General features: G+C 38.1%; 1 protein-coding gene across 2 annotated transcripts; it reads right to left on the bottom strand.

Moving 5' to 3' along the window:
• Positions 1-2,078: 2,078 nt before the first annotated feature.
• PM20D2 (peptidase M20 domain containing 2) lies at positions 2,079-12,561 on the bottom strand. Of its 2 annotated transcripts, none has more exons than XM_087817505.1 (7): positions 12,059-12,561; positions 9,355-9,503; positions 6,849-6,991; positions 5,177-5,331; positions 3,105-3,243; positions 2,555-2,662; positions 2,079-2,321 (listed from the first exon to the last, which is right to left on the bottom strand). In XM_087817505.1, exons 1-7 carry the CDS (start codon positions 12,521-12,523, stop codon positions 2,167-2,169), a joined length of 1,314 nt encoding a protein of 437 aa, XP_087673631.1. In that variant the 5' UTR covers positions 12,524-12,561; the 3' UTR covers positions 2,079-2,166. The 2 variants fall into 2 exon arrangements, with proteins under 2 accessions (XP_087673631.1, XP_087673632.1); XM_087817506.1 differs by having other exon boundaries at positions 5,177-5,244.
• Positions 12,562-13,019: the final 458 nt, after the last annotated feature.

Here is a 13,019-nt window from a genome sequence, read left to right as displayed (position 1 = left end):
CCTTTCTTTCCCCTTTTTTGGGGGGGAAAGGAGGAAGGTTATTTGTAAAACTCATCAAGTTAAAAAAAAGCAGGAAAAAAATTATTCATAATCCTACTAGCCAAAGGCAACTAGTATTACTTACCTTTTTCTATACAGTTTAATATAGTTGCCATCAAGCTTGATATATAAATTGACTTTTTCCCCCTAGCATAGAATGAGTATTTTCCCACTAAAACTTCCTATATTTTGCAGCCCCTGAAATCATTCCATACTATAGATATATAAGGTAATATTTCCCCCTAATGTTGGATAAAAAATGTGATATTTTTGTCACACTACAGACTATTTCCTTACATTAACAATATAGAATGGATGTTGATTTGATATCAATATTCCTTATTATGTTAGTCATATAATTCTAGGTTCCTAGCATTCTGAGACTTTAAACATTACAAATGGGATTAAACTATACCTTAGTGATATCTGATAGCATGGAACAGTAACCCACTCAAACTAGCTTATGAAAGAAATAGCAGAACACGGAAATCCCACAGATACAAAGAAAATCGCGTGAAGTACAGCTCAGCCCCATGAAAGATTCCAGACATCGTTTTTAAAAAAATATATCTTTATTGATTTCAGAGAAAGGAAGGGAGAGGGAGAGAGATAGATAGAAACACCAATGAAGAGAGAGAATATTGATCAGCTGCCTCCTGCACGCCTCTGACTGGGGATCGAGCCCACAACCCGGGCATGTGCCCTGACCGGGAATTGAACTGCGATCTCCTGGATCCTAGGTCAATGCTCAACCGCTGAGCCACGCTGGCCGGGCCAGACATCTTTTTAAGGTAGCATGTACCTTTCTTTACTGCTTGCTGGATGATTGCTTTATTCCCTCTCCAGACTGTCCTTCTCTGCTCATACTTGACATTCACTCCCAGATCTAAGGGACCTTAAAATTCCAGGGCTCATATTCATCTAACCTGTATCAATTCTAAATTCCCAGAAGAGCTAATTCAAGTGTCTCCTCACTCTTACCAGAATTCCATTTGTTTTTACAGGTCTTCTAGAGAGCCAGGAGAGGGTAAACTGGTCCTTTAGGAGACATAAAAGGAATTAGTAACCACAGCCAGGCAAAGACTTTCCTGCTCAGCCAACCTCGAGTTCAATGATGGCTGTCTGCAAATGAGCCCAGTACAAAATATGTGCTTTATCAGATACTTTTTCATTCTTTTATCACACTAAAATAAGAACCAGGAAAAACTTACAATTCTTTAAAGTTAATATTGGGTTAGCATAGGGCTTAAGGAGGCTTAGAATTATATCCCCTAAACTCAGTAAAATATAATATTATGCACTCAGGCTGTACAGGCTGGGTGCGTAATATTATATGACATTAACAGTAGTTATATGACATTAACATTCAAGGTAAGTAGATATTGTTCCTCTCTCATTAAGTCCTCTTAGAACACACTAGGCTACCAAGCAAACGCCTTACAGGAAGAGTCCAATGTTATGCTTCTATAATTTTTCCTATTACAGTAATATGGAATTAGGAATAACATTTTATGCCACTTCTCAGAGTTAATTATATAAAAAAAATGAACATTTTATTTTTCCTTCTAATGGTAAAACTAAAGCTTATTCTTTGTACCTGAGTTTCTGGTGGTTTCCCACAGCATTTCTAATTAAAAATCTACTTTAAAAAGTCTCTAATCCAAAACAAACATAGTCAGGCATCAAAATGAACTTCCCCCAAATTTAGAACTTGAATTTTAAAACTACTTTATAAAACAATTTTACCATTCTATACCAGAAAAAAATCTTTCATGCATCAATTCTGAATATAAGGTTTGAAATCTCTAGGATCTTTTGAAATATACAACATATGACTTTATAAACTACAATCACTGATAAACCATATATCATCCAGGTTAAAAAATGCCACCACATACCAGCTCCTGAAAGATACCAATTAAATCAAATATAGATTTGTGAAGATTTTAATTTTAGCTAAGAGTTAATGTGTTTTCTCCACATCATGTCCTCAAGACATGTCTTTAAGGCAAGAGAAATGACTCCTTTTGATTGAAAAACAAACATGCCCTCCTCCTTCACCAAAAAAGGTTAATGAAAAAAATCACTTCTTCTTAATGATTCATAAGCGGCTCCACAATCTTCCTTTCATTCTACTCTATTTAAAAACTCTTCTTCCTGAAGTTTCAATTTAAAGTCCTCTCTGATTCTTTCTAGCAACTCTGGTTTAAAAATAACATCCAACGCAGTCATTGCTAGAGCTTTGGCTGTACGCAAGGTGTAGAACTGAGCTTCTTGTGATCCTAAAAGGTAGAGAAGACAAATTAAAATACTTCTATAGCATTATAAATGAATTGATTAGTTTTCAGGTTAGATTTCAATACTATGTCTAAATTGCCTCTCCACTGCCCACACAATATAGTGTTTGCTGAGGCGGTGTTGGGTAAGGTAGTAACAACAGGCGAAACAATCAGCAAGGCAGCTACCGCTACAAAAGGAGAGCACGTGCAAAACAGTCACTTCTAATAACACTTGCCTGCAGCTTCAGTGTATTGTTCTGTATGATTCAAGGCATCAGATCCAATGTAAAAATACGGATGAATCCCAGGAACCACAAAACTAACATTTCCAAAATCAGTAGATCCTTGGAAAGATAAGATTATCCATGAATTTCTAAAGCTAGTCCAATGGATACTAGATCATAGTTATCTCATTCAATCTCTTTAGCACCTGTCATGATTTACTGCTCCTTCCCTTCTAGAAATTCTCCACTCCTTTGGCTTCCATGACTCCACCCTCTCCTGACTGGCTTTCTCTGACCACTCTCTGTCTCCTTCTCTAGATCACTTCCTTTGCTTGTGTCCTAAGTGCTACTGATCCCTAGGATTTCTTGGGCAACCTCATCAACTGTTTTCAATTATCTCTCAGATATTGAAAACTTCTAAATCCTCTACTCATTAAGTTTGTGAAAAAATATCATTAAAAACATCAGCAATACCTTCCTACCTTTGAAGCTGTTAAACAAAACCATTCAATCAAAGATTTCCCTTCCTCAAATAGCACAATATATAAAAGAACTTAAGTACCTGAAGAGCCATTCAAAATTGCATCATCTTCTGAAATGAATTCTATTCCCAGCTTTTCCCCGTTTTCAATATAAGCTTTCCACAGGCTCTTATTGGGAAGGACATTGTAATAATCATGTGCTCCACCTTTAATTTCTACCTAATAAAAAATTAAAAAACAAATTTTGAAATAAAAAACTAAAATTTACTATCTAAATTTCAAACCAGCAATGACTTTAACGGAAAGAGGTTAAGATGGCGTACTTCCCCTTCTGGATATAAACTCTCTCAAATCTCTTACAACAAAAATAGGTATTTTCTATAATGAGAGTTCCTAGGACCCTATCTCCTTTATTATGTATGCACTGAACCACATGATGTCACCTAGCTCTCCTACCCAGTAAGTCTCAACTTCATTCACCTTAGTAGGGTATGGGGAGAGTCAGGAATCTCCACTTTAACCAGCAGCCCCAAGTAATTCTGACGCTGGTGGTCCAAACACTCTGCTCTAGGCTGTGGCCTCTACAAGAAGAAATTAAGCTTTACTGATATTCAATATACAAACCAACACTGACACCACTGCCTGATCTGAAATGTATAAAGGTACCCTGAGATAAAGAAGATTCACAGTTTACAGATTTAATTCTTTTTTTTTTTAAAAATATATCTTTATTGATTTCAGAGAGAGGAAAGGAAAGGGAGAGAAAGACAGAAACATCAATGATGAGAGGGTCATTGATCGAGCCCGCAACCAGGGCATGTGCCCTGAGCAGGAATCGAACCCCGATTGCCTGGATCCCAGGTCGATGCTCAATGGTTGAGCCATGCCCGGCGGGGCCAGATTCAATTTTCATTAAATCAAAATGGGCAATATTCCCCCAAACTAATGATAATACCTAGAACATTAGCAAAAGCCAATTATAAAATGGCAGAGAGGATACCTATTCTTAGCAACATCTAAGTTAGAAACAATGATAGCCTAATCAGATATTACAAGCCTGCCAAAATATAAAAAGTTACTAAAAGACTACTTAAAATATAGATTTGAATCCAGTAACAATGAACCTTATCCTAAGGGAATATTATACCTTGAGATACTAGCAAATGATAATAGTTCATGCATTTATTTTATAAATAAATATTTTAAATATTTATAATTATAAATAAACAAGGGTTAAATACTTAATTTTTACTCTTTGGACACTTAACATATCCCCTCTGAGAATCACTGTTACTGTCTGGGACACTGCTACTATCCGAATAAATCACATCTCCAGTCTAATGAGGGCAGAAAAAAAGGTATTATGTATAAGGATCAGACCCTAACTCTTCATAAACACTACCTCATTTAATTCTTACAAGAACCCTAAGATGGATTATATTATCTCCATTTTTAAAATATTTTAAAATATTTTTCCATCAGAGAAAATGGAGGCCAGGAGATATTAAATAACGTTTCCGAAAATTACAGATTCAGTGAAGCTGAGAGGCACAAAATATAGATTTGAATCCAGTAGTCTTATCTCTCCCACTGGACTACTGGCTCCCTGCAGGGCAAAATTTATGTCATTCTGTAACTTCTCATCCCACTGTATGCCCTACATAATGTTACTGACTTCATGGCGCAAATGAACAAAACCTCTTGACTAACTTCAGTGTCTATTTCAACTTTCATTCCAGCAAGCCATAAGTATTTATATCCCTACTACACATATCTAGAACTTCACCAAAAATAGCTTTTGCTGATTTTGCCATAAAGTTTCCTTTATAGAAACTATATAGAGCAATTCTGAAAGCATAACTACCAATAAGGAAAGGATGTAACTTGAAAAAGGCAGGAATTCTAGCTCAGCAGTATGAATTGTTCCAATTACTGTGTAATAAGATGACTGTAGTCTTCCCTGTGCAGAGTGAGTAGAATAAATCAGAAGTGAAGACTTTCACATCGACTATTCAGTCAACTAATTTTACATATTCAAGATATCACCAAATAAGAAAGAAGCAAGTAAGATTCAAAGCTAACTTAATATAAACAGCTCCAGCCTACATATATAACTCTGTTATAATTTCGATTAACTCTTAAAAGTTCTTACTGTGCATCCAGTAGCCAAAGCTGCAGCTCTGAAGCAATCTTCTGCCTTTTTGGTCAAAACTGGAAGTTCTTTCATTGAAGGGGCACGGAAGTAATAGATTAATTCAGAATAAGAGGGAATGATATTGGGTTTTACACCACCATTTTTTATTATACCTATAAAAAGGACCAAATTACTGGAATTGAACTTGAAGACCATTTCTTTAAGCTTAAGTATACCCATAATGTTTTCAGCCAATATGTATATAAAGAAAAATAATTTAAACTTATTTGCTTCACAGATATACCAAGGATTTTGCTATACAACAAAAGTTTCTATATATCATAGTGTGATACTTTCTAGCTATTAGGGAAAAAAACAAAACAAAAAAACTGTCTATATATACTTTATCCTAAGGGATTTATAAGAAATTATGATTCCTGACTATAAAAAGCTGTTAGAAATTTTATAACTATATTAAGGCTTCTGGAAAATGCTTTTATTTCAGTAGCTTATATTACAGTTGTACATTTTGATAAACTTTTGACATAAGAAGAGAAAAAAACCTGATGGTGTGAATTTCTACAATTACTCTTGTGCCTCAAGAATCGTATGAGTATTTTAAAAGGCATTTGGCTCTGGGAAAATAATTTCAATGCTAAGAAGAAACCAATGTACCAAGGACCACTAAGTACTATTAACTATTAAAACAAATGCATTTATTTGGAACTACACAAAGAAGGAAAATTTATCTATTCAAAGTTATAACTAAAATAGATATACAAAATCTAATTTTATATGACCTGCTTTAAAAAAATAGCTTTTTACATATTCCTGCTTAATCCTTTTAGAAACTAAGGTAGGAGAGTGGTTAAAGTGTAATTACAAACTAATTTAAGCCTATAGCTTAAACAGGTTAAAAAATAGATATTAGAGTATAATAATTTAGCATGGAACAGACTGACAAATCTCAGAGGGAAGGCTGGGGTGGGTGGGTGGGGAGAGATTAACCAAAGAATTTATATGCATATATGCACAACCCAGGGACACAGACAATAGTGTGGGGAAGGTCTGGACAAGGAGGGTTCAGGGTAAAGGAGTAAATGGGGAAAAACGGGATATCTGTAATACTTTCAACAATAAGGACAAATTTTTTTAAGAAGTATAATAATTTCCCAAATCATAAGGAAATAAACTAAAATATAAATTTGTACCTTCAAGACAGTACTTCATTATTGTATTTATATTAAGGTGACACACAAACTTTTAAAAGATGTTACTTAGGATTAATAGCACTTGAGTAAATAAAATCAGTAACCATAATTTTTTTTAAATTGAGGAAATAATAAAATTTTGTTATCATTAAGAGACAGAATAACTGAAAAATCAAGTTCCAACTTCGAATGACCACAGAAAGAACATAGGTACTTATAAAATTACTGACCTCTAATACTCAAAATGACCATTTCATTTCTGTTTAATAATAATCTTATATGTCTTCTTACCCACAAATAGACAAACGTCCTAGTATCCTGTCACATGACTTCTGACAATATTTACATATTTTGGAATATTCATATTAAGTACACAAAAAGTTTCCAATTTTTAAAAAAATCAAATAGTAAGTAATTGTATTTCACTGGAATATATTAAGCAAGCACCATCTGTTACACAAAATATTTGACATTCATACCATGAACTCTCCAGGTTGGTTTTATCTGCTGTCTTAACACAGACAAATTGTTGTAGGCGAGAACAGCAGCATCTAACGCATTGACTCCCTCCCAGGGATAAGCGGCAGCATGAGATGCTCTTCCATAGTATTTCACAGTCACACTAGGAAATAAAACATCACGTGGAATTACTTTTTTCAGTACCACTAAATTTAGAAAAATCCAAGTAGTTAGAATCACCCAACTAATATTCATCCTACTTTCTCACTGCTAGAATTTTTATTTGCAAATTATTTGTAGCAATAACAGCAATTTACATAGTTTAGTTGTAGTTTATTATTACATAACAGAGTGACTGACACAAAGAAGGCATTCCAAAAAAGAAAAAGAGAAACTGTGATCAACCTCCTATCCAAATTAAATTTGTACAGAATTCAATTCAAACAAATATGTAATATTGTATTAGGTGCTAGAATTACAAAAAAAGATGGCTCCTGTCTCCTTCTACACTTCACTGTGATAGTTCTATACCAAAGGTCTGCAAAAACTCAGATAATTCTGTGTTCGGGATGGGGGAAAGTCAAGGAAAGAGAAAGGTGACATTTGAAATGGGTTAGGGCAACCTCTAAAAATCAGATTATACTCGCATGATAAAATACTCTAGGATCAAGTCAGTTGTTCCTGACCAATATTTTATTAATGTTCCAAAATACCTGTATCACTGATATCTTAAAATTTTAAAAATTGTTATTCCACTTCAAATATTTCTCATACCAGTCTAACTACACAGATACAATTAAAAAAAAAAAAAAAGGTTTAGAGAAAGGATTGCATATTAGTTATTTATAAAGATGACTTGTTTATAAAATATTTTAAAGCCCAACTGATTAAATTTAAATTACAAAATTATAAAAAAGCCACTCAACTTTTTTAAAAATGGGCTAGATTCAGGAGTGTAAGAAATGCTCATGATACTTCCTGACTGATTTCAAACATTTTGTTAGCAAAACAAAAATAAATAAAAGCAACCAAGTATATTTTTAAGATTTTACAATATTTGTTATTTCATATATATATATATATATATATATAATCACCATCAACCTGAAACTGGAATTTTACCGAAACTGTGATAAATTTATAGAATGGAAAAGTATGTCCTTTATGAAAACTCTAGCACCACTTCTACGGTTCAGATCTATGTTCAATTAAAGTACAATGAACTACAAGAAAATAAGTGTCAGTGGTTGTTTTGTATCAGCATTAGTATTTTAGACTTTAAACAAAATGATATGGAATGATTTTCAAGACATGTTGTTTAATTTTATGATCATGGTATCTCTGCTGCCAGGTAGGTATGGGACATATTGCTTAATTTTAAAAAGCAAAAAGCAGGAGACCCAAGATGTGGTGGATTGAGTGGAAGCTACACTGACATTCTCCCAGGAACAAACTGGAATTACAGATAAAATACAGCAAAACCATCCTGAATAACCAACTATAACTGATGATGAGTAGCACAGTACTTCAGGGTAGAAATCCTCCTTTAAAATGTAATTTCTTTTTTTTAATATGTCTTTATTGATTTCAGAGAGAGGGAGATAGAAACATCAATGATGAGAGTCATTGATTGGCTGCCTCCTGCACATCCCCCACCGGGAGTGGAGCCCGCAACCCCGGCATGTGCCCTGACCAGGAATCAAACCTCAATCTTCTGGATCACAGGTGGACGCTCAACCGTTGAGCGACGCCACTTGGGCTAAAATTTAATTTCTACATGTACCTACTTATGTCTATAAATATAACCAAAAGTCTTGGAAGAATACATACCTCTACAGAAGGGACTAGATGTGGGAAAGGTGATCAGTAGGGACATAGTGCTTTATCTTATTTATTGTTAGAGATATTTAGGATGAACACATTAGTAATTCTTTAAATTTTAATTTTTGTTCCTGTTCTCTTTTCCATCTGAAAAGATGGCCAGTGAAAAAATCTAAGAAGTCAGACGGTTAAAAAGAGAACATGTGTCAACATATTCTGTTTGCTATTCTTACGCTTTTTAGGCACTACTTAATAGTCCAATTATGAACACCGTATTAAATCTCAATTAGAAGAGGCTTACCAAATATGATTCAATGGAAACCAAGTAAGGCATCATTATCTTTCAATTTACTTTTTAAATGTATAAATACGGAGTTTCAGTTTCCAGTTAAGACATGAAAATATTCTAGAGACATAAAGGAAAGACAATGTGGAGAGACAGAGAGAGCCATGTGAAGACAGAGACAGAGATGAGAATTAGGCTGCCATAAGCCAGGGAAATGTCTGGTGCTACCAGAAGCTGGAAGAGGCAGGAAGAATCCTCCCCTATAGGTTTCAGAGGGACCTTGGCCCTGTCACCTGATTTCAGACTTCATGTCTCCCGAACTATAAGACAATACATTTCTGTTCTTCTTTAAGAAAAAACATGAAAGTATTCTAATAGTCTGTTTCCACCAAGAAGTTTATTTCAACTTGATTACTTACTCATGCTCAGCCACATCAGGGAGATAAGCAGCATTCTCTTGGGATGGATGGGCCATAAAAACAACATCAAGATTTTTAAAAGCCCCTGCTTCAATTAAATCAATTTTGCCACCACCATCTTCTTCTGCAGGAGTTCCCAGGACAATCACCTAGAAGGAAATACCTCTGTCAAAACAAAATAACAAAAAATCCTAGTAGGAAACCTTCAAACAAGTTCTCTTGCATACATATCCACAATGTACATTAAAATGCTTAAACTATGGAGAGATGTTTTGTTCTCTGACACTTAATAATGCAGTGGGCATAAATCTATGATGCTAATCACCCGTTTTAATTTACATTATTACACCAATTTGGTGTAAAGTATGTACTAAAGCTAGCACAGAAAACTTTTCCTAATTTTACAACTCAATTTTATATAACTAGTGGCAAAGATGGAAAAGATAAATACTATATATAAGTTCCTTAAAATTCTTTAAGACTCCTTTCTTTAAAATCTTTTATTTATTGATTGATTTTAGAGAGAGAGGGAGAGAGAAATATAGATTTGGTGTTCCACTTATTTATGTATTCATTCGTTGATTCTTGTATGTGCCCTGACCGGAGAACAAACCCGCTGATCTACCTGGCCAGGGCCTAAGACTCCTTCCTTCCTTCCTTCCTTCCTTGACTCCTCCCTTCCTCCCTTCCTCCCTCCCTCCCTCTCATTCTCTCTCTCTTTTTTTTTAAATCCTCACCCGAGGATATTTTTTTGCATTGCTTTTCAGAGAGAGAGGAAGGTAGGGAGTGAGAGAAATCAACTCTAATTTGAGAGAGACACATCAATTGGTTGCCTCCTGCACTTGCCCGAGCACCCCAACTGGGGCTTGGGGATCAATCCTGCGAATGAGATACTGCCCTTGGTCAAACTCAAACCCAGGACCCTTCAGTTCAAAGGCTGATGCTCTAACCACTCAGCCAAACCAGCTAGGGCATCATTTCTTACAGCATCTTCTTGACTAAGTCTTTTGGTATAGGTACTTAACTATTCATAAGCACTTTACTTGTAAGGAACTTTCCAGTACTTATTAGTTCTTCTCACAACAACCTTGTGAGGCAAGTGATCGATCTATAACATCATTTTAGGGAGGGTTGTTTTGCCCTAGGTCACAGAGCAAGTCTTCAGGAAGAGCTGGGATTAAATATTCAGGCCTGTTCCTTACTGAGCTACCTCATTCAAAGATCTTAATTCATTAATCCTTTATGAAGAGCATTAAACAAATCTTAAGACCATGGTTAGAAACGGCCAACTATTACACAAACTTACTAATTCGATTCCACCAGTTCAACCAGGCAGATTTATTGGTCACCAAACACCTAATTAAACAAAAAAGAACTTTGCAGAATAAACATTTTACTTTGATATTTCAGTTTAACTTCTTCAAACAATTTTTAAAGCAAAGAAAAATTATCTATAAACAACTAATATACTTTCAAGATCATGTATAAGAACACAATGGAACAAGTTGGAAAAAGTCTTGGCTTGCAAAGGGAATTGACATAAATTTCATTTTCAGGTAGGACAGATAACCTTGCTAAAAAATTCAGCTTACTATTCAAAATCAGAAGTGTATACATTTCCCAAAGTCTAGCTTTCTTTAGAAGTTGTAAAGCACCCAAACTCTTAAATTAAGCTGCTTTAAACTCTTAACCCTTGACTAGTTAAATCTGATGACTTCTCAAGTTACATATTGCTGACTTCTATGAACTTTTCATAAACCTGGTTAAAGCTAACTCTCCAGTGTTGCATGCAATGGCAAAGGATGCCCCACGCAATACAAAACAAAAACCTAGTCAGATGCAAAAACAAGCCCTCAGGGGCAGAAAAGAAAAGGCAGGTAAACAGAAAAAGTCACAAATGATGAAACTGTTAGAGTAAAAGTAAAAGGTTACTGACATTGGAAAAAAAGGACTAAAGACGAAAACATTTGTTTTCCCCTTAACCTGAATGGTGAAGACTGCATCTTAGCTCACAGAATGAAGAATATACCATCTGGAAAAAGAGAGTACACCAGATTAAACTTGCCCTATGACAAACATAAACGACATTTCCCCGACTGAGGAACTCAGATATTTTACTTTAAAACCATGAAATAAACATTTAGACTCCAAGATGAACTACATCTATGCAGTAAATGTTCATTCGCTTCCCAATTTTTTGTATACTTCTACGACTGATAATACCCTAACCAAACACCAGTGACTCAAATCACAACAGCTCCTATGACTGCCACAAACAAAAGACTGGGGGGGGGGGGCTAATGAAGAGGGGCTGTAGGTTTCCCTACAATACCCACTTCCTTCAGAGATGCCGCGACCTTGTCAGCAAATTGAGGTGGCTACTGTTACAAAAAATAAGCCATAACGAAAAGCAGGCTTGGGGCTAAGTTCTTTCGTACGGGGAAATCCACTCAACTCTTTACAACTACGTAAGAGGAAACAAACCCCCCAAATCTGCAAAGTGTCGCTAGGTCGGCAACTCATGAAGTTTTATCCAGCGGTTCTGCCTCGGACCGGGACCAGGCTGGGACGTCTCGCGCCGTCCCTACACCGGCCCCGGGGCGGGAGGACACAGGTGCGCGCGGGAGGCGCCGGGCCCGGCCATTCCCGGCTCGGTACCGGCCGGGGCAGGTGACGGGAGTCCCGCGCCCGGGCCCCACCTCACCTTCACCGGCGGAGGCGGCCCGGGGAGGTCCTCCAGAGCCCCCTTCACGCCCAGCGCCGCAGCCGCCCCGACCTCGGCGATGAGGTTGTGGCCGCAGGCGTGCCCGAGGCCGGGCAGCGCGTCGTACTCGCAGAGAAAGCCCAGGTGCAGCGGGCTGCGCGCCGAGCCGGCCCCCGGCGGCGCCCACTCGGCGCGGAAGGCAGTGGCCAGCTGGTAGTGCGGCTGCACGGCCCACGAGGCGGCCGGCGGCTCGCGCTGGAAGAAGCGCGTGAGCGCGCCGTGGGCGCGGTGCTCCTGGTAGGCCAGCTCGGGCTCGCTCCAGATGGCGCGGCTCAGGGCCCCCAGGCGCTCGGCCGCCTGGTCGATGCGCTCGGCCGCGCGCAGCTTCAGCAGCTCCAGCAGCTCCAGGTCCGGGGCGCCGCCGCGGGCGCCCGCCTCCACAGGGCGCTCCTCTCCGGGTCTCATCGTCCCCGGAGCCGGGCACCGGTCAGCACCCCACTCGAACGCCACCTCGATCGCTCCCTCCGGGGCACCCCGCGCCTGCGCACGCTCCCGGAGTCCGCGAGAACTGGTGCGGCGCGCGCTGCCCGGCCCCGCACGCCGCCGCACACCCGTCCTCAGCCCCTGGGACCCCGCCTCCAGCGCCGCGCGGGACTGGGGTGCGCCCCCCCTGCAGCCGCAGGTGCTCCGCCCCGGGAAGAGCTGGGGGTGGGGGCTCCTCTCCCGTTTCCTTAGCTGTCCTGACAACCGAATCAAGCTCTAAAGTTATTATTACTTTTCCGTTGTTGCTTATTTCCCACAGCAGCGGAATGAGTACGGTTTTACTGGTTGACGGCATCAGAGACAGACCAAGTGGAACAGAGTCCCCTGAAAAACGCCGCTCGCCTTTCTAGAACAGTAATAAAAAAGTTATACAAGGTTTTTAGTTCATAAAACTATACAAAGAACACTGGTTTGTAGA

Source organism: Miniopterus natalensis, chromosome 5 (assembly GCF_054644295.1).
Source record: "Miniopterus natalensis isolate mMinNat1 chromosome 5, mMinNat1.hap1, whole genome shotgun sequence".
Lineage (NCBI taxonomy): Eukaryota > Metazoa > Chordata > Mammalia > Chiroptera > Miniopteridae > Miniopterus > Miniopterus natalensis.
Note: the sequence above shows the minus strand (reverse complement) of the source record. Positions and strands in the feature narration are given on the sequence as shown.

Bases quoted from the DNA above. Each gene is read 5' to 3' on its own strand.
- PM20D2 (XM_087817505.1), bottom strand. From the start codon at position 12,523: ATGAGACCCGGAGAGGAGCGCCCTGTGGAGGCGGGCGCCCGCGGCGGC. The intron at 9,504-12,058 runs GTGAGGTGGGGC...ATTTCCTTCTAG, and splicing joins GGCCGCCTCCGCCGGTGAAG to GTGATTGTCCTGGGAACTCC. The intron at 2,663-3,104 runs GTACTTAAGTTC...TATCTTTCCAAG, and splicing joins AATTTTGAATGGCTCTTCAG to GATCTACTGATTTTGGAAAT.